The 27,489-nt window shown below is 43.8% G+C and overlaps 1 protein-coding gene across 3 annotated transcripts in view; it reads right to left on the bottom strand.

Annotated features, from left to right (window-relative positions):
* The window catches only part of LOC132780124 (signal-induced proliferation-associated 1-like protein 3), a 164,889-nt gene that overhangs the window by 9,041 nt on the left and 128,359 nt on the right, over positions 1–27,489 (bottom strand). For all 3 annotated transcript variants that reach the window (XM_067460875.1, XM_067460876.1, XM_067460877.1), the window contains exons 10-18: positions 24,239–24,490; positions 23,628–23,777; positions 19,902–20,044; positions 16,982–17,091; positions 14,438–14,802; positions 13,150–13,383; positions 8,645–8,807; positions 6,778–6,997; positions 6,395–6,538 (exon numbers count right to left, since the gene is read on the bottom strand). In XM_067460875.1, coding sequence (XP_067316976.1) covers positions 6,395–6,538; positions 6,778–6,997; positions 8,645–8,807; positions 13,150–13,383; positions 14,438–14,802; positions 16,982–17,091; positions 19,902–20,044; positions 23,628–23,777; positions 24,239–24,490 — 1,781 coding nt within the window. The remainder of the gene's footprint in view (positions 1–6,394; positions 6,539–6,777; positions 6,998–8,644; positions 8,808–13,149; positions 13,384–14,437; positions 14,803–16,981; positions 17,092–19,901; positions 20,045–23,627; positions 23,778–24,238; positions 24,491–27,489) is intronic.

Below are 27,489 nucleotides of genomic sequence, written 5' to 3'. Positions count from 1 at the left end.
ACTACTAATAAATTGTAATTATATATTTATATTACATCAAGCAAAGTTTATTGATTAGTCCACTGACCGTATCAATATTAAAAACAAAAACAGAAACGTACACAAATAGACAATAGACAATAATACTACTACTAATAAATTATAATTATATATTTATATTACATGTAATATTACTTTATTTGTTTATTTATTTATCGTATCAGGAGCAAACCAAACAGTTGTACTGCATTTTTTAACAAACAAACAATCTGATAATATTTCTATTAATAATAATATTACTAATAATATTAAAATATAATGGTATAGTACAATACAGTAATATTTAATAATATATTGAACTATGCTAATAATATAATATATTGTATGTATATATATCTTGTGAGACGCTCTGAGTCCCCTTTGGGGTGAGAAGGGTGGCATATAAATGCTGTAAATAATAATAAATAATAAATAAATAAACTAGGAAGCCCTGACCCTTGAATGCTCTAACTGGAGGTCAGCTGTGACCGGCAGTGCTGCAGAATTCAAAGAGGCACGAATGGAGGGCGAAAGGGAGAAACGTGCCAAGAGAAAGGCATACCAAGTTGACCCTGACCGGGACCGCCTTCCACCTGGAAACCGTTGTCCTCACTGCGAGAGAACATGTGGGTCAAGAATAGGGCTCCACAGCCACCTACAGACCCATCACCAAGACACTATATCTGGGAGACCATTCCTGATCACTGTCTCCCGAAGCAGTTGCTCTACTCCGAACTCAAGAACGGAAAAAGGAATGTTGGTGGACAGGAAAAGAGATTTAAAGATGGGCTTAAAGCCAACCTATATGCAATACAACATAATACTACTACTACTAATAATATGATATTATACTTATATATTTAAATTACATGTAATATTAGAATATAATGGTATAGTACAATATAGTAATATTTAATACTGATATTGTACAACGCAAATAATATAATGTATTGTATGTATATATATTTTGTGAGCCGCTCTGAGTCCCCTTTGGGGTGAGAAGGGTGACATACAAATACTGTACACAAATAAATAAATAAATAAAAGGTGCCATTTATTTATTTATTTATTTAAAACACTTATATTTCGCCCTTCTCACCCCGAAGGGGATTCAGAGTGGAGCACAATATATACATGGCAATCTTTTTGTTTCGGTTTGTAAATATCAAAATGCACAATAAAATTTATATACACACACACACACATGGCAAACATTCAATGCCTGGATACAATACATAAACATTAAAAAAAAATCTAAATATTAAAATACACCATTTAAAATAACACAATTTAAAACTGTCCTAGCATTGTATACGTTCTTCTCTCTTTTTACAGTATCTTAGACAAAAGAGTATGTCATATTATACACAATCTAACAGTAAATAAACATCAAAAACATCTTTTAATCATATTTCTTATCATTATTTTTAAATTTCCATTACAACTAATGCTACATATAACTCTATCACACACCTTTTATCCGCTTATACATATTGTATTTCTTTATAGTTATTTTTATTATACCATTTTTTCCCCTCTTCCCCTTACAAACTAGGAAGCCTTGGCCCTTGAGCGCTCTAACTGGAGGTCAGCTGTGACTGGCAGTGCTGCAGAATTCGAAGAGGCAGGAATGGAGGGCGAAAGGGAGAAATGTGCCAAGAGAAAGGCATGTCAAGCCAACCCTGACCGGGACCGCCTTCCATCTGGAAACCGTTGTCCTCACTGCGGGAGAACATGCGAGTCAAGAATAGGGCAAGAATAGACCCACCACCAAGACACTACATCTGGGAGACCATCCTCTTGATCTACAAAGGATCGACTAAGTAAGTAAGTAAGTAAGTCTCAGAGGCTCATAATCAAAGCAGGTTGGCCTACTATAAGGCTTTGCCTACCTTCTCGTTGCGAGTCGAGGAATTTGGGCACCCGGGCAGATCAGGAAGACTCGGCTGAACTGAGCGCACACCAAAGTACACTGAGCGCACACCGTCCTCTGGCTTCTTGTGCACTCGAGTGGCAGCCTCTCCCCACTTGCGAGCCAGGGAGTGAGCGCTTGCTTGCACGGGGAAGGCGGGGAAAGCGTGACGCAGATGGCAGGCCTGAACAGATGCCCGACTTTGCCTGCCTGGCTGCCAGGGAGGCGGTTAATCCGCATCAAGGGAGATCCTTGCCGGGAGCCAGCCTTGCCCCGACATGCGCTCACCTCTCTCCCTCCCTGCTTGCCCTACTTTCAGCGGCAGGAGCAGTCGGAGGCCTCTCCCGGGGGGCACCCAAGAGCGACGAGCCGAACTGCGCAGAGTGCCTTCGCTCCTGGGGAGGCCAGCTGTGATGAGGCGCAGAAAGGCAAGGCAGGTCCAGGCTGGGAAAAAACCAGGTCACAGAAGCAGCCGCAGGGAGATAATGGCATTTAAGACCACTAAGCTAGCTGGGCACACAGAGAGAGTGAGTGAATGAGAGAGAAAGCTCACCCCACAACGCTTCTGGCTTTACAGGAAATGGAGCATAGACATTCGTGTCCCATTTCAGCCCTCCTTTAGAGGGAGATGGGAAAAGCACTTGCATGCTATGAAAAAGACAGTGAGTGGTGTCTATGGGGCCTCCCCAGGAAATCTCTGCAAGTAAATGAGACCTGACAGACTGACCTGGTTAGGCTCAGCTATTATTTCTTTCTGGAAGCAGAAGAAAGGTGGGTGGGTGAATCTTTTGGAAAATATAAAGCTTGGAGGAGGTGGGGGAAGCTTCTCCGTTTCAAGGATATATTAATAAAAAGTACAACTACCCCATAACCATTCCAATGTAAGGTGAAAAGGCTTTAGCACAGCAGGTTAACTGCCAGCTGCAGTACATCTTGCCAATCGAAAGGTTGACAGTTCGAAGCCTGCGTCGGGATAAGCTCCTGGCCTTCAGCCCAGCTTTTGCCTACCTAGCAGTTCGAAAGCAAATGTGAGTAGAGCAGTACATCTTGCTAATTGAAAGGTTGACAATTCAAAGCCCGGGTTGGGGTGAGCTACTGGCCTTCAGCCCAGCTTCTGCCTACCTAGCAGTTCAAAAGCAAATGTGAGTAGAGCAGTACATCTTGCTAATGTGAGGTGAAAAGGCTTTAGCACAGCAGGTTAACTGCCAGCTGCAGTACATCTTGCCAATCAAAAGGTTGACAGTTCGAAGCCTGCGTTGGGATAAACTCCTGGCCTTTAGCCCAGCTTCTGCCTACCTAGCAGTTCGAAAGCAAATGTGAGTAGAGCAGTACATCTTGCTAATTGAAAGGTTGACAGTTCGAAGCCCAGGTCGGGATGAGCTCCTGGCCTTCAGCCCAGCTTTTGCCTACCTAGCAGTTCGAAAGCAAATGTGAGTAGAGCAGTACATCTTGCTAATTGAAAGGTTGACAATTCAAAGCCCGGGTCGGGGTGAGCTCCTGGCCTTCAGCCGAGCTTCTGCTTACCCAGCAGTTTGAAAGCAAATGTGAGTCGAGTAGTACGTCTTGCTAATTGAAAGGTTGACAGTTCGAAGCCCAGGTCGGGATGAGCTCCTGGCCTTCAGCCCAGCTTCTGCCTACCTAGCAGTTCGAAAGCAAATGTGAGTAGATAAATAGGTATTGCTTTAAAGCAGGGAAGTATTTAAGGCACCCATAAGCACCGGGATTGTGGCACAGCTGGCTGGGAGTAAACTACATTAAGATCACTACTGAGCAAAAGGTTATGAGTTCAAAGCCAACCCAGGTTGGAGTGAGCTTCTGACATTTGTGTAGCTTGCTGTAGACCAGTGGTTCTCAACCTGGGGTCCCCAGATGTTTTTGGCCTTCAACTCCCAGAAATCCTAACAGCTGGTAAACTGGCTGGGATTTCTGGGAGTTGTAGGCCAAAACATCTGAGGACTCAGAGGTTGAGAAACACTGCTGTCGACCTTTGCAGCCCAAATGACAGTTGCATCTGTCAAGTAGGAAATTTAGGTACCGCTTATGAGGAGAGGATAATTTACAATGTCATAAAAATGTCCAGTAAGCATGCAAAGAATGAGGAAGTACTTCATCGGTGTCACAAATGGACAGTGAAGTAACAGCTCCCCTGGTAGCCAGAATACCCTCATGAAAAAAGCTGGAATGTTAAATAGCCTCTGTGTGTCTGTCTATATATGTTGTGTGTCTATGGCATTGAATGTTTGCCATGTATATGTACATTGTGATCCGCCCTGAATCCCCTGCAGGGTGAGAAGGGTGGAATATAAATGACAGAGAAGTCAACACAACAGGATGGCTCTGTTGTAGTTCAGCCAATGATTGTACCTAATGTCAATGAGGAAGTGAATCATGGGATTTCTGGGCCTGCTGAGCCTGTGAGCCAGCAAGTCCTGAAATTGAGTGTTCTGTGTCTCCTGTAGTAAGTGAAGGCCACATTCCAGAGAGGGTCCCAGCTTTCTCTAGGGAAGCAAGTTGAGAAGATGAATTGCCAGGTGGAGAGGCTAATGAGCCAAAAGATAGAAGGCATAGCTTTTGTAAACTTCGAGCTGATTCTCAGACTCGCTGGAGGTCAATACACTTGTTAGAGAAAAAGCCACTATCTATTTGCAAGGGTAAACAGAATGATTTCATGGCTTTATTAGAGATATGAAAATCCATCGTTGACCAGAAGTCTGTTCAAAGTTGGATTTCAAGCAACATCTTGGGTTGAACTCTAGCCAAGCTTTACAAGGGACTTCTGGTTTCATGTCTTCAGCTGTTCAAGTTTAAAGGATTATTTTTTAAATAATATTTATTACGTTTTAGACATACATAAACTAAAATTTAAAGGATTATTTTTGAGTTCTGTGTTGTGAGTTTTATGCTGCCTTCTTGTATTCTGGTTCTTTTGCATACTTGGTTTTTGATTCAACTTTTGTACCTTGGAATTTATGGATTATTGAATATTTTTGGACTTAGATGTTTCTTACTATTTTGCTGCTCTGCTTTATATATATATTCTTCAATAAACCGCTTTGCTGGTTTATATTGGACTGGAGTGTGGTGACGAAGTACAGAGATGTTCCTAGCATGAACTTGCTCTGCCTGAGAAGTTCATGACCAGTTCTAGAACTGGGCAACCACGGGAGAACAGAATCTGTTGCAACCAATGATATATGTATGTGAGAATAATTTTCCATGCATATTTCAATCTTTCATGGAAGGGTGCAGATTCAAACCCTACTGTATGACAATAAATTGGTCAGAAGAAAAGAAAATACTATACAAAGGAGCAGGCCACACTTATAAAAGTACCAAACATCTGCTGGTCATACTACAGGCAAGAGAAATCACTCCACAAACCTAAGTTGTTGCAAAGACAGTAACATTATTATTATTAACAGAGGGGAAACATCAGGCACATCTAATCACCTCTCAACAAAAGATTGCCCCAGGCACTGCCAGGCCATCAAATGCTAATCAAGGTGGTCAGTTGAAACATTCACACTTAGCTCCAACAGACAAGAGTTCTTTTCCCCACCCTGGTCATTCCACAGATATATAAACCACTTTCCTAGTTCCAATAGACCTCACTACCTCTGAGGATGCTTGCCATAGATGCAGGCGAAATGTCAGGAGAAAATGCCTCTAGAACATGGACATATAGCCCGAAAAAAACCTACAACAACCCAGTAACATTATTATTGTTGCCGTTATTTTTCCCTATGGAAACGTTTATTACAATTTTACAATCTTGCAAATTTTGGTTACATGTATTTTTCAGTTTGCATTGTTGTTGTTTTTTTTTGTATTTCTGTTTGGATAGTTGTTTTTAGAATTGTATCAGAATTGAATGGGCTCAGGTGGTTGCCTACTTGTATTATTCTTTCCTTCCTGGGTTGTGTGTGTGTGTGTATATATATATGTGTGTGTGTTTGTGTTTTAAATTGTAAACCTTTGGTAGGGCTGGTTATCTTTTTTGTTGTTTCTTTAATTGTAAAGCAACATGCACAATGATGACACTATAGAAATAAATGCTGTTGCTTCTGCCAACAACAGCAACTGCAGCAATAGTAAACAACAAGAGCAACAACAACAACTGGAAGTTGAAGCAGTGTGCCAGTCCACACACTTCATCGTTTACTTTGTCAGTGGCTCTTTCTCTAACTCAATGGTTTTCAACCTGTGGGTGCCCAGATGTTTTGGTCTTCAACTCCCAGAAATCCTAACAGCTGGTAAACTAGCTGGGATTTCTGGGAGTTGTAGGCCAAAACACATGGGGACCCACAGGTTGAGAACCACTGATCTAACTGATGTATGGGATTCCTTCCTTGGATTCTCTGGCACATGGAACATTCAGGAGAGAGAGAGACAGAGAGAAGGAGAATGCAAGCAATGCCCTGTATATGCCTCTGCCATGCCAAAGTCCACCTTTGCCTCTCCTACCTTCGTAGGCTTTTGCAGCACTGACCAAGCTTGACCATTCCAGGCCGGTGGCTGTGTCCGGTAACGGCATCAGTCCAGGATCGATGCGTCGCAGAGATTTGTCTCGTGCATCGCTCAGGGAGAGCTCCGAGGCTGAGATGTTGGCTGCAAGGAAAGGAAACACCACAACACATGAGGTCAGAGAGCAGAGTGTGAGGAGGCTGACCATGTTTCCTGTGACTTAGGCCCAAGAGAGGTGCAAGAAGGCTGCTTCTCTTTAACATCATTGCTGGAGATACTCAGACCGCAAAGGCAGCCTGGCTACGGTTTTCATTTTCCTATTGTGCTAGAATGAGGTACAAAAAGGACCATGGATTCTCCACTTCCCCCTAGTGAGAACTCACACTTCTTCTCAGAGAGGTTCCCATTGCTGGGCGACTGGTGTTGCTGCTGCTGTTGCTGCTGCTTCCGCACAGGGAGGGTGCTGGAGGGGTAGGTGCTGGTGAAGAGGACGTCGCTGGCGAGGGGCTGCTCAAAGCAGTAGGCGCTGGCGTAGGTGGCATCGCGGCGTCCACTGCATAAGCTCTCGTCTGAGAGGGTTCTCTGGAGCGTCTTCTGTGGGGACTGGGAAGAAAGACACAAGAACATCAGAATGGGCTCAGGTGAGCAGAAGCAAAGTTCTGCTGAAGATGGACCTTTCTCACATACTCAGAGGGTGGCTACTAGAAGCTCACCAACCAGCGATGAGGAAGGAAATGTCAGAAATATTAAATATTAACTAGGTATTTTTAATTACAAAAATGTGAGTCAAGCACTGAAAGGGTTAAATGGATGCAATGACTCGGCAAAAGCTGCAGTTCAACATATGCAGGTGTGCCTGTAGCTTAGTAGCCCTCAGTCTGTGAAAGATCTCTGTGGGAGAAAGGCCTCGGTGTGTTAGTAGGCCTCAGTATGAGAAGGCCTCAGTGTGAGATAGACATCAGTCTGAGAGAGCCCTCAGTGTGAGAAGGCCTCAGTGGGAGAAAGGCCTCAGTGTGTTAGTAGGCCTCAGTATGAGAATTTATTTATTTATTTATTTATTTACAGCATTTATATTCCGCCCTTCTCACCCGGCAGGGGACTCAGGGCGGATTACAGTGTACACATATCTGGCAAACATTCAATGCCAATTTTGACATACAATATATACAGACATACACAGAGGCTATTTAACTTTTCTGGCCGCCAGGGGAGCTGTCGCTTTTCATCGTCCATCTGCGACACTGATGAAGTACTTCTGCATTCCCCGCATGCTTTTTTGCGGGAGTGCTTTGCTGGAGTCTTTTTTATGGCCTCATAAATTACTTAATTTAGCCTCCCCACACTTTAAGGTGGTACCCAGTTTTCCTACTTGACAGATGCAACTGTCTTTCGGGTTGCAAAGGTCGACAACAGGCTACACAATTGGTTGGAAACCCACTCTAACCCGGGCTGGCTTCGAACTCATGACCCTTTGGTCAGAGTGATCTTAATGCAGCTGACACTCAGCCAGCTGTGCCACAATCCCGGCCTCAGTGTTAGTTCGCCTCAGTGTGAGAGAGACATCAGCCTGAGAGAGCCTTCAGTGTGAGAAGGTCTCATTGGGAGAAAGGCCTCAGTGTTAGTACGCCTCGGTGTAAGTGGTGTGTGAGAAGCTTCGGTGAGAGAAGCCCCAGGTTGAAGGCCAGGACTCAGTGTTAGTATGCCTTGGTGTGAGTGCTGTATGAGAATTTCCAGTGAGAGAAGTCTCAGGATGAAGGCCATCATGTATGAAGGCTACTGTGTGCAAAAAGCTACTGTGTGAAGCTCCTATGTAACTTCAGTGTGAGAAGCGGCTCTGCGAGAGCAAAGCTGTTTATCTGAATGAGAAAAATACCCAGCGTGGAAGCAAAGAAGGAAGTGTAAACAACTTTGTGCTATGGAAACCTTGTTCTTGTAAATAGTGCAACTATGTTATTTTGCTATAAAGAAAAGCCTCCTATGGAATAGACAACTTTGGTCTGTGTGTTTTTTGTTCTTTTTATCACTTTTGGCTACTGGGGAGTCACCATGCTGCTAATAAGTTACTTTGCTGTATATTTATGTGGAGGATCTTTTGTTAATAAGCCCATTCACCCAATAGGAAACACAGGTAGGGCATACCCAGAGGCCTTCTGCTACTCGTCACACTATGAAGCCACCTATGTGATCTAAACATGACTCAGGAAGCAGCTGGAAGGAGAAGGCCTGGCCCAGGGGAGTCTCCTCACTCACCAAATCCCTCTCCTGCTCAACAACACTGCTGTCCATGATGATCAGCTTCTTCAGGTCATCCTCAATGGAGGATTTGTAGGTCTTGCGGGGGGAGCGAAGGTCACGCAGGGAGGCTCGTAGCCGGGGCTGCCCAAAGACGTTCTTGGTGCTCAGGTCCACTTGCCTGGGGAAAGAGATGGAGAACAAGAAGTCACCTTTCTCCTCCAGATGTTTTATATTTCCAGCTTCTCTGGCCTTCACAAGATCTTAGCTGAGGAATGTACAAAGTCCACAGTGCCAGAAGGCCACATTTCAGTTGGGGAAAGCCTAAGGGTTGCATATCTAAGAGGGAAATGCATGGCACATAGCACTCTGTTTAAATTGGTGGATCTCAATCGTTCATCCTCCAAATCAGAAGAGGCTAAGAAGAATGAGCTAAAAAAGGAATAGGTTACAGCACTGAAAGAAACCCAGCTCCTCCATTTTCCAAATCCTAAACAGGGTTAGGATTCTCAAGATGCAGAATATGATCCCATGAAGGTCTTTGGAGGAGGCATGTCTCTCAAATTCATGATCTTCACAGACACATTAGGGAGAAATGCAAGGGAAGACTTTCTCTAAGCTTGTTCCTAAATTCTGGAGCTCCCTTCTTAGGGAGGCTGGCCTGGCTTCCTCCTTTCTATCCATTCATCATATGCATTCCTTTGTATTCTAGCCGCTGTTTCAGAACTGTTTATTTAATATAATGGATTTTCTGATTTAATGCTTCACTGTTTTTAAATCATATTTTTAAATTCCAATTTCATATGGTTTTAATTCTACATACTTTTAATAGCTTATTTTGATCTTAACTTTTTGTATGCATTTAGCTAACACAGGCACACATCAGTTAATAAACCTCTAATCAGCTCACTTACTGCGCATGCATGAATAGCAAAGCAGAAAGAAAAGTATATTTAGTCCCACTCTTGAGGAAAAGGTGTAATATAGAAGCTTTGAGTCTCCTTTTGGAGAGAAAAAGTGGGGTATAACTAAACATAATAATAATAATAATAATAATAATAATAATAATAATGGACTCTGCAAGGAAGCAGATGAAACAATAGATCACATCCTCAGCTGCTGCAAGAAGATTGCGCAGACAGACTACAAGCAGAGGCATAACACCGTTGCTCAGATGATTCATTGGAACTTGCGCCACAAATACCATCTGCCTGCAACAAAGAACTGGTGGGATCACAAGCCGGAAAATTTACAGAAACTGAACACGCCAAACTCCTTCTGGATTCAGACTGACAGAGTTTTGGAGCATAATACTCCTGACCTCACAATCGTGTTTAAAAAAAGTATGGATTGTTGATGTTGCAATCCCAGGTGACAACAGGATTGCAGAGAAACAACTGGAAAAGCTGACACGATATGAGGATTTAAAGATCGAACTGCAAAGACTCTGGCACAAACTAGTAAAGTTGGTCCCAGTAGTGATCGGCACACTGGGTGCAGTGCCTAAAGATCTTGGCCTGCACTTAAACACAATCAGCGCTGACAAGATTACCATCTGCCAGCTGCAAAAGGCCACCTTACTGGAATCTGCATGCATTATTCGCCGATACATCACACAGTCCTAGACACTTGGGAAGTGTCCGACATGTGATCCAATTCAACAGCCAGCAGAGTGTCTGCTGTGGACTCATCTTGTTGTGTTTCAAACAAAAATGGAAAAGCTTACAAAATGTGAGGATTTAAAGATCCAACTGCAAAGTCTTTGGCACAAGCCAGTAAAGGTGGTCCTAGTGGTGACTGGCACACTGGGTGCAGTGCCTAAATACCTTGGCCTGTACTTAAAAACAATTGGCGCTGATAAAATCACCATCTGTCAGCTGCAAACAGCCACCCTACTTGGATCTGCATGTATTATTCGCCAATACATCACATAGTTCTAGGCACTTCGGAAGTGTGTGGTATGTGATTGTATACAAAAGTCAGCACAGTGAAAATAATAATAATAATAACTACTTTATTTTTGTACCCTGCCTCCATCTCCCCGAAGGGACTCAGGGCGGCTTACATGGGGACAAGCCCAACAACATAATTAAAATAGCACATTAAAATTCAATAACAACATCATAAAACAATATAAAACAACCAGATATATAACACAATATAAAAACAATGTGCAACAACCAGTGGCCTGAAATAATAACAGTTTCTGGTCTAGTTTGCTGTGCGCTAATCTTGTTGTGTATCTAATAATAATAATAATAATAATAATAATAATAATAATGGGTTGTTTTAGCTTTTTCGAGCTGTAAGGCCATGTTTTAGAAGCATTCTATCCTGACATTTCACCTGCACTTATGGCAAGCATCCTCAGAGGTTGTGACCTCACAACCTCTGAGGATGTTTGCCATAGATGCAGGCAAACGTCAGGAGAGAATGCTTCTAAAACATGGCCATATAGCCTGAAAAACCTACAAAAACCCAGTGATTCCAGCTACGAAAGCCATTGAAAATACAACAATATGATTGATTGATTGATGGACCGACTGGCTACACAAGCCGCCTGTGTTCATTTGAGGTCCATTCACACAATTATAGCCATGCAACTCCACTTTAACTGCCATGATTCTGTCCCATGGAATACAAGAAACTGGAGTTTAGGATGAGGCAAGTTAAAGTGGAATAATAGTGATAATGCCCTGCCTGCATTACATCAGACTGCATCACACTTTGTAAGAAAAGAATGGGATGAAGCCACGTCATTTGTAAAAGACGTTGTGGGGTGATGTGAGACAATTTCTACCTTTCTCAGAAGCCGTCATCCCCCACAAGCAAGAAGCATGCTTTGCCCTTTCCGTGCTGACTCAGCAGCCAGCCTTTTTATTCCGCATCGCCCACCGACACCTCCTTTCCTTCCAGATTCATGGCACAGCATTTGCGTGAGTGGTGAATGCCAACTTCCTCCTGAAAGTCTGTCTCGCTTGTTCCCACACTTTCCTGGAGGAAGTCGGGCGTGCGGGGTGTCTGTTATGTTCTGAACAGCAGCTAGAACTCAGCCAGGATTAGACTGAGAACCCATTTCCAGTGGGAGAGTCACACAAAGTATTTTGAGCCTGTGACGAAGAGTCTCTATGCTCCTCTGAACAAGGAACAAGGGTCCAGGACAAGAGGTGAGATCCATAGGAAGGGCTCACAACAAAATATGTTGCCCAGGAGTTTCCCCATCATTGCCCTCAGGATGTCCAAGGAAAGCCATGAAAGGACATATTCAGCCATCTTGCATTTAATGTTGTTGTGCATCAGGACAGAAGCTGGTTCTATCTCCCAGGAACTCAACTGTTCATTGCCTTGAAATCTTCCTTCACTGGGAGCCCTCTGGCTTTGTCCATCATTATGTTTCAATCATCAGAAGTGAATTGATGAGACAAGATAGCCAAGGAAGGGGAGTCTTTGGGCTGGTAAGGTCTTCTGCCTCATATATTTCAGAAACTAAACTGGATTTGGCCTGCTTGAGTGTTGACATGGGTTTTTTTGGCTTTTAAGTGTCTTCTGCTGTGTTTTTCAGTGTTTTTATGAGTGACAGTCACTTGTTGGCGCGATAGGTGTATTGTGTCCAAATTTGGTGTGAATTCGTCCGGTGGTTTTTGAGTTATGTTCATCCCACAAAGTAATATTTCATTTTTATTTATATAGATGTAATATTACTAATAATATTACAATATAATGGTATAGTACAATATAGTAATACATAACACTGATATTATACTATGCTTTTATATATATATATATATATACACACACACACACACACACACACACACACACACACATATACACATACATATGCCGTCCCCTGCCATGTGTTGCTGCGGCCCAGTCTGTGTATATGTATCTTGTGTGTGTATATATGTGAATATGTGTGTATATATATTTGTGTATATGTATATGTATACGTGTGTGTGTGTGTGTGTATGTATATATATATATATATATATATATATATATATATATATGGTTATGCGCATGCATTGTAATATTTTTTAAATTTTTTTGGCTTTTTAAGTCTCTCGTTGGCCTGTTCACGGATGTTCACTCGTTGGTCTGATATGCATATTGTGTCGTAATTTTGTGTCAATTTGTCCAGTGGTTTTTTAGTTGTGTTAATCCCACAAACGAACATTACATTTTTATTTATATAGATATATATATGTGTGTGTGTGTGTATCTTGTAAGTCCCTCTGAGTCCCCTTCAGGGTGAGAAGGTCGGCATATAAATGCCGCAAATAAATAAATAAATAAATAAATTTTGAGCCTAACATCTCCTGGTTCCCAACAGAAAGCTTTAACTTGCTAGGGAAATGGACTGCATAAGTCTTACACTCATATAATTGTCCAGTAGAAGGAAAAGATAGGTGGATACTTCCGATAGCCTTTGTGAGAAACACACCAATGGCATGAAAACCGAGTGAAGGGGACAGAGATTTCAGAGTCAGTTCTCTAACACACTCATCCTAGACAGCACTTACTTCTTTGGGTCGGTGAAGGTGACTGGTCTGGCAGGGGTATCTTCGTTGTTCTTCTTCCACCCAGCTGGAAGGTGTTTGTTTCTGCTGCTCTGCTTGGAGAAGAAGGACTTGGGGACCGAGGCCGAGAGTTGGAAGGAGCTGGACTGTGACATGTGTGGGGCCCGGGATGCCTCCGCCGTGGAGTTTTTGTATATGTGAGCAGGATAAGTTGCCCTGGAGTTGCTGTTATTGTGGCTAGAAAAAACAAGAAGGAAAAATATGAAAATCCAATCTGGATGAAGCTGAGCATCTTCTCTGCTAAGTCTCCCCAGTCCCTTCAGGGAGAGGGGGGTGGGATACAAACAAAGATGATGATGATGATGATGATGATTGGGTGCTTGTAGGTTTTTTGGGCTGTCTGGCCATGTTCTAGAAGCATTCTCTCCTGACGTTTTGCCTGCATCTATGGCAGGCATCCTCAGAGGTTTTGAGGTCAGTTCTCTGTGAGGTCACACCTCACAACCTCTGAAGATACCTGCCATAGATGCAGGCAAAACGTCAGGAGAGAATGCTTCTAGAACATGGCCAGACAACCCAAAAAACCTACAACAACCCAGTGATTCCGGCCACGAAAGCCTTCGACAATATGATAATGATGATTATTATTTATTAGGAGCCTGCAGTGGCGCAATGAATTAAACCTTTGTGCTGGCAGGACTGCTGACGGACAGGTCGGATGTTCAAATCCAAGGAGAGCGGGTTGAGCTCCCTCTGTCAGCTCCAGCTCCCCATGAGGGGACATGAGAGAAGCCTCCCACAAAGATGGTGAAACATGAAACACCTGGGCATCCCGTGGGCATTGTGCTCGCAGACGACCAAATCTCTCACACCAGAAGCGACTTGCCTACATATGCGCACCACGCTGCCATGCACTGAGCATACCTGCTCTCCCCTCCCCGTTTGGAGTCTCAGAAACAGCCTTCCCCGCCAATCATGGCGGAAGAGGGCTTTTGGTGGGAGGAATAGCTGTCTGTTTCCAAAAATGAAGAGAAGGACAGGCCTTCTCTTTCAAAGGGGTTCATAAGACCATCAGAAATATATTTTTTCTGATGGTCTTTGGCGACCCCTCTGAAACTTCCTCACGACCTCCCCAGGGGTCCTGACCCCCCAAGTTGAGAAACACTGACCTAAATCTATGAGACCAAAGGAGGAGGGAACAAGCAGGCCCTGAGGCCACAACTTTGTGTTTGGAAGTGGGATCAACAACTCCCAAAAGGACAATTTCCACTGGAACGATGGATCCACTCACCTAGACTGCTTGAGGTGGTCATTAATGCTGCTGCTGCCCCCTCTGGCAGGCATGCCAGACCCCATGGCGAAGCCCTTGGTCCGGTAGCCCCAGCCTTGTCCACCGGAGGGTTCCTTCCTCTTTCCGCCGGCCTCATTGTGAGTGGATCCAAAGGGGGGTGAGGACTTGGGCAGCTTGTCCCGCCGTGAAGACTTGGCACTGGTGGCATCAATGCCGCTGTCACTGGAGCCCCCTTTGGCCAGGGGGTCTGGATCAGCTTCGACGGGATCTGGCGTGTCAAACCACCGCTCATCGCTGTGGCTACTGGAGGCATTGCTGGAGAGGGTGTTGCTGCTGGAGTGGCTGCTTGAATATTGCCCTTCACCCTGCAGAAAGTTAGAGTGGGGAGAAGAGGGGGGAGTCAATCATAGTGGAGGAAGAAGGGAAGGCGGCTGCATGTTGGTGCTGTGGTTCAGCCAGCTGATGACGATGAAGGGATTGTTATTCCAGGGCCTGGGAGAGTGGATGGGGTTTTCAATGAGGGAAACGAGGGGAGTTTAGATCCTATCTGTGAGAATTGGCTTGAAAAGAGATGCACTGGCTAGCGAAGGCCTTTTGCCTAGTTGTCTCATAATAACCCCAGATAAGGAGTTTGATGGGTGAGAAAGTTCACCTGAAAATACACCTGTGGTCAGCAGAAATCTCAGATTTCATCTTAGGGAAGAAGCAAGCAAGTTAAGAAGGTCACAGAGACTCTTTGAGAAACAACAGTGTGAGAAATCTCACAGGCAAGGCAGGCAAGGTCAAAGGCATGACTTCATGGCTTGTGGACCTCAATTCAGACCAGGCAATGCTGCAAAGAAGTGATGCTCTCGAACCTTGTTTCCAGTTCATGTTTTGAGTCTAAGATTTGAGAGTTTGGGTTCATGTTTTAAGAAGTTTCTATAGCAGTAGTTCTCAACCTTCTTAATGCTGCGACCCCTTGATACAGTTCCTCATATTGAGGTGACCCCCAACCATAAAATTATTTTCGTTAATATTTCATAACTGGAATTTTGCTACTGTAATGAATTGTAATGTAAACATCTGATATGCAGAATGTATTTTCATTCACTGGACCAAATTTGGCACAAATACCCAATACGCCCACATTTGAATACTAGTGGGAATGGGGGGGGGGGGGGTAGATTTTGTCATTTGGGAGTTAAGGTTGCTGGGATTTATAGTTCACCTACAATCAAAGAACATTCTGAATTCCACCAGAGAGAGAATTGGGATATACTTTCCACACAGAACCCCCATGACCAAGAGAAAATACTGGAAGGGTTTGGCATTGACCTTGAGTTTTGGAGTTGTAGTTCACCTACATCCAGAAAGCACTGTGGACTCAAACCATGATAGATCTGGGCCATACTTGACAAGAATACTCAATATTCCCAAAAGTGAACACTGGTGGAGTTTGGGGGAAATAGACCTTGACATTTGGGAGTTGTAGTTGCTGGGATGTATAGTTCACCTACAATCAAGGGCATTCTGAAACTCACCAATTATAGAATTGGGCCAAACTTCCCACACAGAACCTTCATAACTAACAGAAAATATTGGAAGGGTTTGGTGGGCACTGATCTTGAGTTTGGGAGTTGTAGTTTACCTACATCCAGAGAGCACTGCGGACTCAAACAATGACAGAACCCCCATGATCAAGAGAAAATACTGGAAGGGTTTGGCATTGACCTTGAGTTTTGGAGTTGTAGTTCACCTACATCCAGAGAGCACTGTGGACTCAGAAATGATAGATCTGGACCATACTTGACAAGAATACTCAATATGCCCAAAAGTGAACACTGGTGGAGTTTGGGGAAAACAGACCTTGACATTTAGTAGTTGTAGTTGCTGTGATATATAGTTCACCTACAATCAAAGAGCATTCTGAACCCCTCAAACAATAGAATTGGGCCAAACTTCCCATCCAGAACCCCCATGACCAACAGAAAATACTGTGTTTTCTGATTATCTTTGATGACACCCCTTCGCAACCCCACCAGGGGTCCCGACCCCCAGGTTGAGAAATGCTTTTGATTCATTTTCATGTTTTGATTCTTTTTTTCCTGGATTTATGCTCATGTTTTGATTCTGGTTTTCCTGTTCCTTGTTTTATGGAACACATTTTGACTGTTTGGATTATCACCTTTAGAGTGGTTTTTTTTCCTATTGAAAGTTTGGTTTGGCTTATTACTTGTTAACTATTCTTCCTATTACCTATTGGATATTCCCTTTCTTATTTCTTACGGTGACTTTTCCTTTTTATATGTCCTTTTCTCAATAAACTGTTTTATGACTACTTTTGGATTCCTGGCTGGTGTTAAGTGCAGGGTGAATCCTGGCTTGGGTGCAATAGTTGAATCTAAAGCAGCCTTGGAACAGAGGACGGAAACTCTGCGTTGTTTTGGCAGGACAGCCAAGGAGCTGCGAGAGTGGGATTCGAGGGCTACATGAAGCTCACAGGCCATTTGTTCCTTATGCCTGCCCTAGCAAGCTCTATGGCCCCTGAGAGGCCAGACTCACCTTGGCATGCCGGTTGGGAGAATCCTTGCCTCCCATCTCATGTCGGCTTGTCCGCTTGCTTCCAGAAGCTGCAGATATCCTGGGCTGAACCGGAACATGCCAAAGAGGTTCTGTAAACACCAACAGGATAAGGGAGGTAATTTTGGGATGTGTTGTCAAAGGCTTTCATGGCTGGAATCACTGGGTTGCTGTGAGTTTTCCGGGCTGTATGGCCATGTTCCAGAAGCATTCCCTCCTGACATTTCACCCACATCTAAGTCACGCATCCTCAAAAGTTGTGTGAGATATATTGGAAACTAGACAAGGGAGGTTTATATATCTGGGAGAAAGTACTCTTGTCTGTGGAAGCAAGTGTGAATATTGCTGCCAGCTGCGTGATTGGCATTGCAAAGCCCTGCATTTTCAAGGCCTGGCTGCTTCCTGCCTGGGGGAATTCTTTGTTGGGATGTGTTATCTGGCCCTGATTTGTTTTTTGTCTGGAATTCCTCAGTTTTCTATGCGCTGTTCTTTATTTACTGTCCCGATTTTGGAGTTTTTTAAACACTGGTAGCAAGGTTTTGTTCATTTGATGAACCAATGTGGACACAGCATATTATTTGAGAACACAGAAATGTTGGACCACTCTAACAACCATCATGTCAGATTACACAGAGAAGCCATTGGAATCCACAAGCATGTGTACAATTTGTTTATTTATGTATTTAAAACATTTATACCCTGTCTTTCTCAACCTCTGAAGAGGGACTCAGGGCGGCTTCCAACAGGCAACCATTCAGTGATGACACGACATAAAACATATCATAAAATACATCCATATACATTAAAACAGTTATAAATATACACTAAAAATAGCTCACCAGAAAGGAGAAAACCATGAAAATAAGCAAAATCTGGCTACCAGTACTAAAAAAAACTCTAAAATCAGGACAGTAAATAAAGAGCAACACCCAAAACAATAGGGGAAATCCAGACAGGAAACAATAAGGGATAGCTAACACCTTCCAACAAAGGATTCCACCAGGCAGCAACCAGCCAGGTTTTGAAGCTGCGAGGCCATTCGGTGCTAATCAAGGTGGCCAATGAGGTCCTCCATTGTGCCACATGCACAATGGAGGACTTCCCTGCGGCAACACCAGAGGAACTCCAAGTAGCCAGATACTGATCAAAGGACATTTAATCAACTACCAAGCTTGCAAACTTTATGTTTTGTTTGTTTGTTTGTTTTGCTAAAAATGTAATACAACTGTCTGGTTGCTCCTGACACGATAAAGAAATAAGGTGGCCAATTGCAACATTCACACTTGCCTCAAACAAACAAGAGTTCTTTCTCCCACCCTGGACCTTCAACAAATATATAAACCCCACTTGCCTAGTTTCCAACAAATCTCACAACCTCTGATGATGCCTGCCATAGATGTGGGCAAAATGTCAGGAGAAAATGCTTCGGGAACATGGCCATACAGCCCAGAAAACTCACTGCAACCCATTTTTGGAATAGTCTCCTCTTAAAGAGACAGTCTATGATCACCCCAGAACCAACACAATCCTCACTGTTTCTCTTTTGGGATCCTGGAATACGGAACAGAGTTTCAAACTATTCTGCAAGCTTCATTGGCTACAAAGCTGATTTTCAGTTCAATGGTCTTGTATAGTGCAAAGACTGCAAAAGCAGTAATGCTCCACCAATATAAAAAACAGGAGCCCCCAGTGGCGCAGTGGGTTAAACCCCTGTGCCGGTAGCACTGAAGACTGGCAGGTCGCAGGTTCGAATCCGGGGAGAGGCGGATGAGCTCCCTCTATCAGCTCCAGCTCCTCATGCGGGGACATGAGAGAAGCCTCCCACAAGGATGATAAAAAACATTAAAAAAAATCAGAGCGTCCCTTGATTAACGTCCTTGCAGACGCCCAATTCTCTCACACCAGGGCTTCCCCAGACGATTGGACAGGTAAGCTGGGCCAGAACCGTTTAGATCAGGGGTCCTCAAACTTTTTAAACAGAGGGCCAGGTCACAGTCCCTCAAACTGTTGGAGGGCTGGATTATAATTTGGAAAAAAAATGAATGAATTCCTATGCACACTGCACACATCTTATTTGTAGTGCAAAAAACACTTTAAAAAATAATTAAAATTAAGAACAATTTTAACAAATATAAACTTATTTGTATTTCAATAGGAAATGTGGGCCTGCTTTTGGTTGATGAGATAGGATTGTTGTTGTTGCGTGCTTTCAAGTCGTTTCAGACTTAGGTTGACCATGAACAAGGGCAGGGTAAATGACCCGTATCTGGCCCCCGGGCCTTAGTTTGAGGACCCCTGATATAGACCATATAAAACCAGTAGAAACAATAAAAACCATAAAACACAAGTCCTCAGCGTCTCATTACTAAAATCATTTTCCTGTCGCATCGTCCAATTGTTTCGTAGATCTAGATTAGTCTGTTACACTGCATCTGCAAATGTTTGCTCAAGAGCCAGGTTTTAACTCTTGTTTCAAAATGTTTAGGAGGGAGGGTGTTGATCTGATATCCCTAAGGAGGGCATTCCATAGGTGAGGGGCCACCGCTGAGAAGGCCCTGTCTCTCGTTCCCGAAAATCGCATCTGCGAAGGAGGCAGGACCGAGAGCAGGGCCTCCCCAGATGATCTTAAGCTTCCAGCTGGTTCATAAGGAGAAATAAGTCCGGACAGGTAAGCTGGGCCGGAATCGTTTAGAAATAGGTTTAGATAAAAAGATATATGTTTACATCCAAAAGATATATGTTTACATCCCACCCAAAGGCCACAGTCTTATTGCCTTGAAGAACCAGATGCCTAAATCAATCCAGAAAAGCCTCCCTCTGACTCTGAAACTCTTGGTGAGTACCAAAGGCAGGTAGGGATGGGACGGTCGGGTCCTAGGCCACCCCAATGCTTCCTCCTTACCAGGCTTGGGCTTCTCCATGGTGTTCTCCTGGCTGGCTAGTCCAGATGAGGAGGAGTCCCCTCCATTGGAGGTCACTTCGTGGGCGTAGAGTGATTCAAACGGCATCAAGGACCGCTGGGGGCCTGCGTATCTGTGAATAGAGCTGAGAACGAGAGAGCGAGAGAGAGAGAGCGCGTCAGCTCAAGACGGCAAAGAGATACAGCGGGAAAGACAACACCCAGCCTCTTCCGTTCATTAGCACGTTTTAAAAATACCCAACGTGGAGGGAGGAGGTGAGCACACGGAGTGGAATGCACAAATGCACATGCCCAGCTCCTCAGTCAATTCTGCTTCTGTAGCAATGAATGGATGCATGGGAAGAAAAAACAAACAAACAGAAATTGAGAGTACAATGCTGGCCCAAGGGATGCAGCACTTCAGGCTCTAGTGCTACTGTGATTCCTCCTCCCCACCACCCATGTGTTGGAGCACCAGGCTAACATGGCCAGAAGGCAACTCCATAGCTAAGAGCGCTTGGAAATTGTACAAGGTGGCAGGTATGGTCCTTGGGCCAAGGTAGATAGCAATTACTACCCCCAATCAGACTGCATAAAATGGAAAGGCACCCCTGGAAGCGGTAATGACGTGGGTGCGAGTCTTTGAGATAAGCCTCACCAAGGCCACCATGCTGGTGCTCCTGGCAGAAAACTCCCACACACCATCACGGAAGCATTAAAATGCTACCCCTCTATTCTACCTTGATTAGACCACACCTGGAATATTGTGTCCAATTCTGGGCACCACAATTGAACAGAGATATTGACAGGGTGGAATGTGTCCAGAGGAGGGCGAGGGTCTGGAGAACAAGCCCTATGAGGAGCGACTTTAGCCTGAAGAAGGGAAGGCTGAGAGGAGACATGATAGCCATGTATAAATATGTGAGAGGAAGTCATACGGAGGAGGGAGCAAGCTTGTTTTCTGCTGCCCTGGAGACTAGGACGCGGAACAATGGCTTCGAACTACAAGAAAGGAGATTCCACCTGAACATGAGGAAGAACTTCCTGACTGGGAGAGCCGTTCACCAGTGGGACTATCTGTCCTGGAGTGTGGTGGAGCCTCCATCTTTGGAAGCTTTTAAACAGAGGCTGGATGGCCATCTGTCAGGGGTGCTTTGAATGCAATATTCCTGCTTCTTGGCAGGGGGTTGGACTGGATGGCCCATGAGGTCTCTTCCAACTCTATGACTCTATGATTCTATGAAAAGGTGAGATCATAGAATCATATGAGTTGGAGGAGGTCTTGTGGGCCATCTAGTCCAACCCCCTGCCAAGAAGCAAGAAAATCACATTCAAAGCATCCCCGACTGATGGCCATCCAGTCATGGCTAAGTTCCCTTCTGAGAAAGGTCTAGAACCAAAAGAGTTGAATGCTCTATCTGTAGCAAACTGCTCCACCCCAACTCTGTTATTCCCCTTTGAGGAGAGGTTGTGGGGTTGTGCTATGTATAGTTTTCGACACTGCTGTTTTTGATGTAACCACAATGCGCAAAAACGTAATTTGTGTTTCAGTCTCCAAAAAGGCGAGGAACAAGCTAGAAAGCAGCGCCCCCCTTTCAACTCCCCCACCCCACTCCTCATGACATTACAACGTGCCACAGCTCTTAAAAATAAACTCAGGGTTGGCCCCGAGAGAAGGCAGCTTCAGAAAAGGAGGTCAGACAAAGCAAACATCAGATGCGAGCGTGTTTGCATTTCCTCATTTTTTAATGATTTATTTTACTCTTACCAGCCTCACAGGGGATAATGCTCCACTTAGATTTTACTCATTGTTGAGAGCGCATTCTCAAAATTGGTCTCAGTTAGTTTACAGTACAAACCTAGAAATGCCCCAAACTGGAATTCTGGAATAGAGGCCCTCTTTTATCTTTTTAAGTGTAGTTTTAAATTGTTTTAATGCCCTGACTCATTTCATTTCATTTTAATGTTCACTTTTTTGCATGTTTCGATGCTCTTTTTGAAATCATAAGCCACCTTGAGAAGCCCTTGGTAGCACAGTGGGTCAAACCGCTGAGCTGCTGAACTTGTTGACCGAAAGGTCGGTGGTTCAAATCTAGGGAGCGGAATGAGCTCCCGCTGTTAGCCCCAGCTTCTGCCAACCTAGCAGTATGAAAACATGCAAAATGTAAATAGATCAATAGGTACCTAAAATATTATTTTTTAGGAATATATGATTCGGAGTTATTTAAAGATCTAAATGTTGACAAATTATTCACTTTTTTGTGACTGCAGCGAGAATGACTTTGCTAAGTTTTGGAAAATGGAGTTAATTCCCTCTAAGACCCAATGGTTGGACAAAATAATGGAAATTAAGGACATAGATAAACTGACATTTCTATTAAAATCAAGCAACGGAAAGGGAATAAAAATGACAGATTGGACAGTTTTTGAAGACTATATTAATAAGGACGGTAAATAAGAGGATTTTTTGATAAAGACTGAGAAAAATTATGGAAAAAATTGAGAATATATAAATGATACCAATATTTGGTGGAGCAAATGGAATTTGAAATTATGAATGTGAAATTAAATGATTTAAAAATCAATGAAAATAGAATGAGAGAAATGGAAGATAGATGGATAAGGGTAAAGAACTATATTATGAACCATTCTGGAGATCAAGCCATAAGAAATAAGATACAAATGTTATATAGTATACAGGATAGAAATGTATAAAGATAAAAATATAATGATTGTCTCAAAAAGAAATGAATATGTGAAAGAAAATAATCCTTGTGTTTGTGTGTGCACTGTATGAATTTTTTGTATTGTAAAAAATAAAAATTCATTTTTAAAAAAGGGAAGATCGGGATATAAAAGTTTTAAATAAATAAATAACAAATAAAATTTAAAAACTGAGGAAAAATATATTTTTCTTGGGACTATAGAAGAAACTTTTTCTTTATTAGTAGGGTGAAAAGAGGAAGAACGGAAGTCAATTTTTTTCATTATTATTATTATTATTATTTCTATTTTTGTATTTTTGTTTTTTTTCTTTGGTTCTATTTTCTTTTCAGTATGTGTATTGTGTTGTATTGTGGTCTTATGTTACGTTTGGTAAAGCAAATAAAAATTACTTTAAAAAAAATAGGTACCGCTCCAGCAGGAAGGTAACAGTGTTAACACTGTTTACATGTGAGTAATATTAATTGTATTATTTTTGCTTATTGCTTTTTGTTTTATTGATGTGTTGTCAGGCTTGGCCTCATGTAAGCCACTCCGAATCCCCTTGGGGAGATGGTGGTGGGGTATAAGTAACGTTTATTATTATTATTATTATCATCATCATTATTATTATTATTAGTGTTCCATGCAGACATGCCAGCCACATGACCTCGGAGGTGTCTATGGACAATGCCAGCTCTTCGGCTTACAAATGGAGATGAGCACCAACCCTCAGAGTCGGACACGACTAGACTTAAAGTCAAGGGGAAACCTTTACCTTTGAAACCACCTTGAGTCCCAATTTTTTGAGAAATATGTGAAACAACAACAATAACAACAAATTCTACATTTAGTTGCTTTGAGTCTCCTTGTAGAGAGAAAAAGCAGGGTATAAACATAACAACAACAACAACAAATAATATCTAATCTGGATGTTCTTTATAAACACTCCACATGCCCCTAAAGAGGGGATCCCCACCCTTATCCCACTTGGGATACTTTGCATCCCCAATTGCAGCATCCTACCTTTCTGGTGAGGGCTTGAACCGGCTGTAGGCTGCTCCCGAAGATCCAGGCACAGAGAAACTGCTTGAGGGCTGCCGGTATGCCTGCATCCTCTCCGGTTCGCCTTGGGAAGATGACGCAGCATGGGGGGTTTCTGGGAAGCTCACTGGCCTAGTTCACACAGAGAGAGAAAGAGAGAGAAGGAGAAATGGACAATGCAGAAAAAAGGGAGACGTTCAGGGCTCTCTTTCCCAGTTGCCCGCAGCACCAAGACGACTCTTGAAACCCAAACCTGTCATGCAACCTCCCTTCAAGGGACAAGAAATCACAGAGCAACAAGCCAAGGGGCCAGGGAAGGAGCAAGGTGATGTTAACTGTCACCAAGGCGACACATGTAGTGCCCAGGTCAAGTCCATCACCTCCTGATGATGAAACCATGGGGAGGCAGACAAAAACAATGACTGCCGCAAAGGTAATTTCAATTCTAGTGCAGTAGGAAGCTCTTTGAGGCGCCAGGGGTAAGAAGTTAAGCACAGGGTTGGCTCCAGGAGAAAAGAAAGAAGCAAAGGACTGTCTTCCAGCTGGCACGCCCAATGCTCAGCCCCAAACCCACCTTTGTGAGGCCTCCTTACCTTTTGCCATGCGAGGGCTGTGACTCTCGGTAAGGAGCCATGGCGCTCTGTTTTGGGGTCCTGGTGAGAGACTGAGATTGGCCCGATACTGGCTGCTCTGCCCACTTTGAAGACTGAGAGGAACCATGAGTGGCGGACCCACTCCACTGCCAGGCGGAGTTGCTGCGGTATGGAGGTCGGTAACCAACTGGCAAGCTCTCGGGCTCCATCTTGGGCTCCATGGTACTCATTTTAAAGGACTCAGCCCAGCCCCTAGGAGAGGAGAAGAAGCTTGTGTTGGAGTTCAGTCTGTGACTGTGATTCAGGATGCAAATGAATTTCAAGATGGCAATCATTTGGTCAATGATACTGGAAAGTGTAGTTTCCCATGAGAATGTCCCTGAAGGGTGTGGGGATGATAGTGTACTCCCTGAATTGTTACTAGAGAGTTCCCTGGATTTGGGGCTTGAAAACAACTGGGCACCTGGCCCAGCTGCAAAACTTAATGAGCAAATAGATAGGTGAGAAGAAATTAGTCAAAACAGACAGGCTGAACAGTGCCTTCGGCGTTCTGCCGGGCTTTAGCGGAAAAAGATAAGAGGATCTCAAGTAAAGCGAAACCAATTCCTGAGTGCATGGAATACCTTAACGAGGGGATAAAAGTTCCAAGTATGGGAAATATAGTCAGGTGAAGCATCGTTGGAATCAAGTGTAGTTCTTGTCCTTGTTTCATGGAAGCCTTGCTTGGAAGATTCTTGTCTAAGTATTTCTTGTTTCATGGTTTGGATTCTTCGATTGTATGAATGCCTACTCATGCCTTGGATTAATGTTTCTTGTTTTCCTGAATTATATTTAGAGAAGTGTGGACTTTCTTGAACTTTATCCAGAACTATTTTTGCTCCTGCTTATCTTCTTACCTAATTGGATTTACCTATTTCTTTAAAATGCTTTTTTTACTTGCTTTTTAAAAATTATCTTTAATAAAAGTATTGTTTTTCAATCAACAGTGTGGTGTTTACAGTCAGAGGGCTTTTCCTGTCCTGGAGTGCAACAGCTTGTGAAGATGTGCCCATGCCATGAAGCATGGGGCTGCCTATGCTCCCTTGTTCAACAGTAAGATAGGCTGATGGTCAGGTGCTCACCCCTATTCGGGCTCGAACTGCCAATCTTTTGGTTGGGAAAGATCTATTCCTGCTTGTGATTAACCTGCTGTGCTAAAGCCCGGCCCTTATTGTTGCTTTCCCCATTCCCACTCTTGTCTCCTCAACCTTTCCCTCCTCCAGGGCTGCCACCAAACTCTAACTAACCATCAGAATTCAGGATCTGCAAGTAAGATTTGCAAACCCTGAGTTCAAGTCAACTTTATTTTTGCACATCAACCCTCATGAAAAATTTTCTCAGAGGAAGGCACACTCTAGCCTTGTGCAAATTCCCAAGCACCTGCTATCTGGCATGTTGCATATCTACGAGATATCCCTCCTACCTTGCAAAAGCATGTGACATGGTGAGCTCTGCAAGAAGCCACTCCTGGCTTCTGGTAATTCAGGACCAACCTTGTTGTACTGCCTGGGTGGAGAGAGCACCTTCACTACCACTGACCCAAAGCAGAACCAATGAATTTGGAAGTGATCAAGAAAAGAGCTGGCTTAAAGGGGAGCCCCCAGTGCTGCAGTGGGTTAAACTGCTGAACTTGCTGACCAAGAGGTCAGCAGTACAAATCCGGGGAGTGGGGTAAGCTCCCACTGTCAGCCCCAGCTTCTGCCAACCTAGCAGTTTGAAAACTTGCAAATGTGAGTGGATTAATAGGTACCGTTTTGGTGGGAAGGTTACGACGCTCCATGCAGTCATGCTGGCCACATGACCTTGGAGGTGTCTACGGACAATGCTGACTCTTTGGCTTAGAAATTGAGATATCCAACCCCTCCCCCCCTTAGAGTTGGACACAACTAGACTTAATGTCAAGGGGATACCTTTACCTTTTCTTAAAGGGCCAGTTGCAAAGGGAAGGAGGCTTCTCAACTTCAAAGCCAAATAGATTTGCAGGCAGTGCTCGGAATGCCATGCTTTGACTGCCAGCGTTCACCTCCAGGGCCCAAACCCCACATATGTGGCCCTTCTCCAATGCTCATACAGGAGTTGATTGTTTGCGCGCGCACACACCCTGCAGTCTCCCTCCTTTCATCAGTTGTGCAGCTGGGTAACCAGGAGCAGCAGCTGGAAGTATGAAATCATTGTGCATACTAGGTACAAGTCTTTGCAAGAAGCAGCCCTCCGGCAACTCCTGGCACCGGAACCAGCTTCAAGGACCCGATGTGACCTTACCGCTTGCATGCCTGCACCAATACTCCCAATGTCAGAGGCGTATCATACCTGCCTTCTCTGTTGGGACACATCTAGTGCCCCGTCGTCTCAACTCCATGAACAGTAACAACCATTTGCAGCTTAAGCGTGAGACCAGCCATTGCGTTGGAACACATTCAGAGCAGAACCGTTCCACTGAAGGTCTGGTATAGTTGGCTGGTAGAGAAGAAGGGAGGGAGGATGGAGTTGCAAGCAAGCCAACCAGTGCCTCAACTTGCTTCTTAAACCACACCTGTCAAATCAGGCAGGAAGCTGGGAAAGCCAAGTACGGTAAGGGATACTGCTTAACTCTTGAAGGATTCCAAGTACCTCTTGCTATTTTGCCTCCAGGGCTTTACCTATGCCTGTAAAGGAAATGAGTAACCGTGATGCACGGATCGACAGGGAAGGAGCCAAGCACGGAAGAGAAATGCCCCAAAATGGAGCATAGATAGGTTTGGGAAAGGCTTAAACATAGCTATAAGAATAATTGCTTGGTCAGCCACATTTTATTAAGGTAAAGGTTTTCCCCTTGACTTTAAGTCCTGTTGTGTCCAACTTTAGGGGTGGTGCTCATCTCAATTTCTAAGCCAAAGAGCTGGCGTTGTCCGTAGACACCTCCAAGGTCATGTGGCCAGCATGACTGCATGAAGCACCATTAACTTCCTGCCGGAGTGGTACCTATTGATCCACTCACATTTGCATGTTTTTGAACTGCTAGGTTGGCAGAAGCTGGGGCTGACAGCTGAAGCTCATGCCGTTCCCCAAATTCGAACCTGCGACCTTTCAGTCAACAAGTTTAGCAGCTCAGTGATGTAAACCACTGTGCCACTGGGGGCTTTTATTACTAGACTGCATATTTATTTATTTATTTATTTACTTACATTATTTATATTCTGCCCTTCTCACCCCGCAGGGGACTCAGGGCGGAT

This window comes from Anolis sagrei, chromosome X (assembly GCF_037176765.1).
Source record: "Anolis sagrei isolate rAnoSag1 chromosome X, rAnoSag1.mat, whole genome shotgun sequence".
Lineage (NCBI taxonomy): Eukaryota > Metazoa > Chordata > Lepidosauria > Squamata > Dactyloidae > Anolis > Anolis sagrei.
The sequence above is the reverse complement of the archived record's forward strand: the minus strand, read 5'-3'. Positions and strand labels throughout refer to the sequence as shown.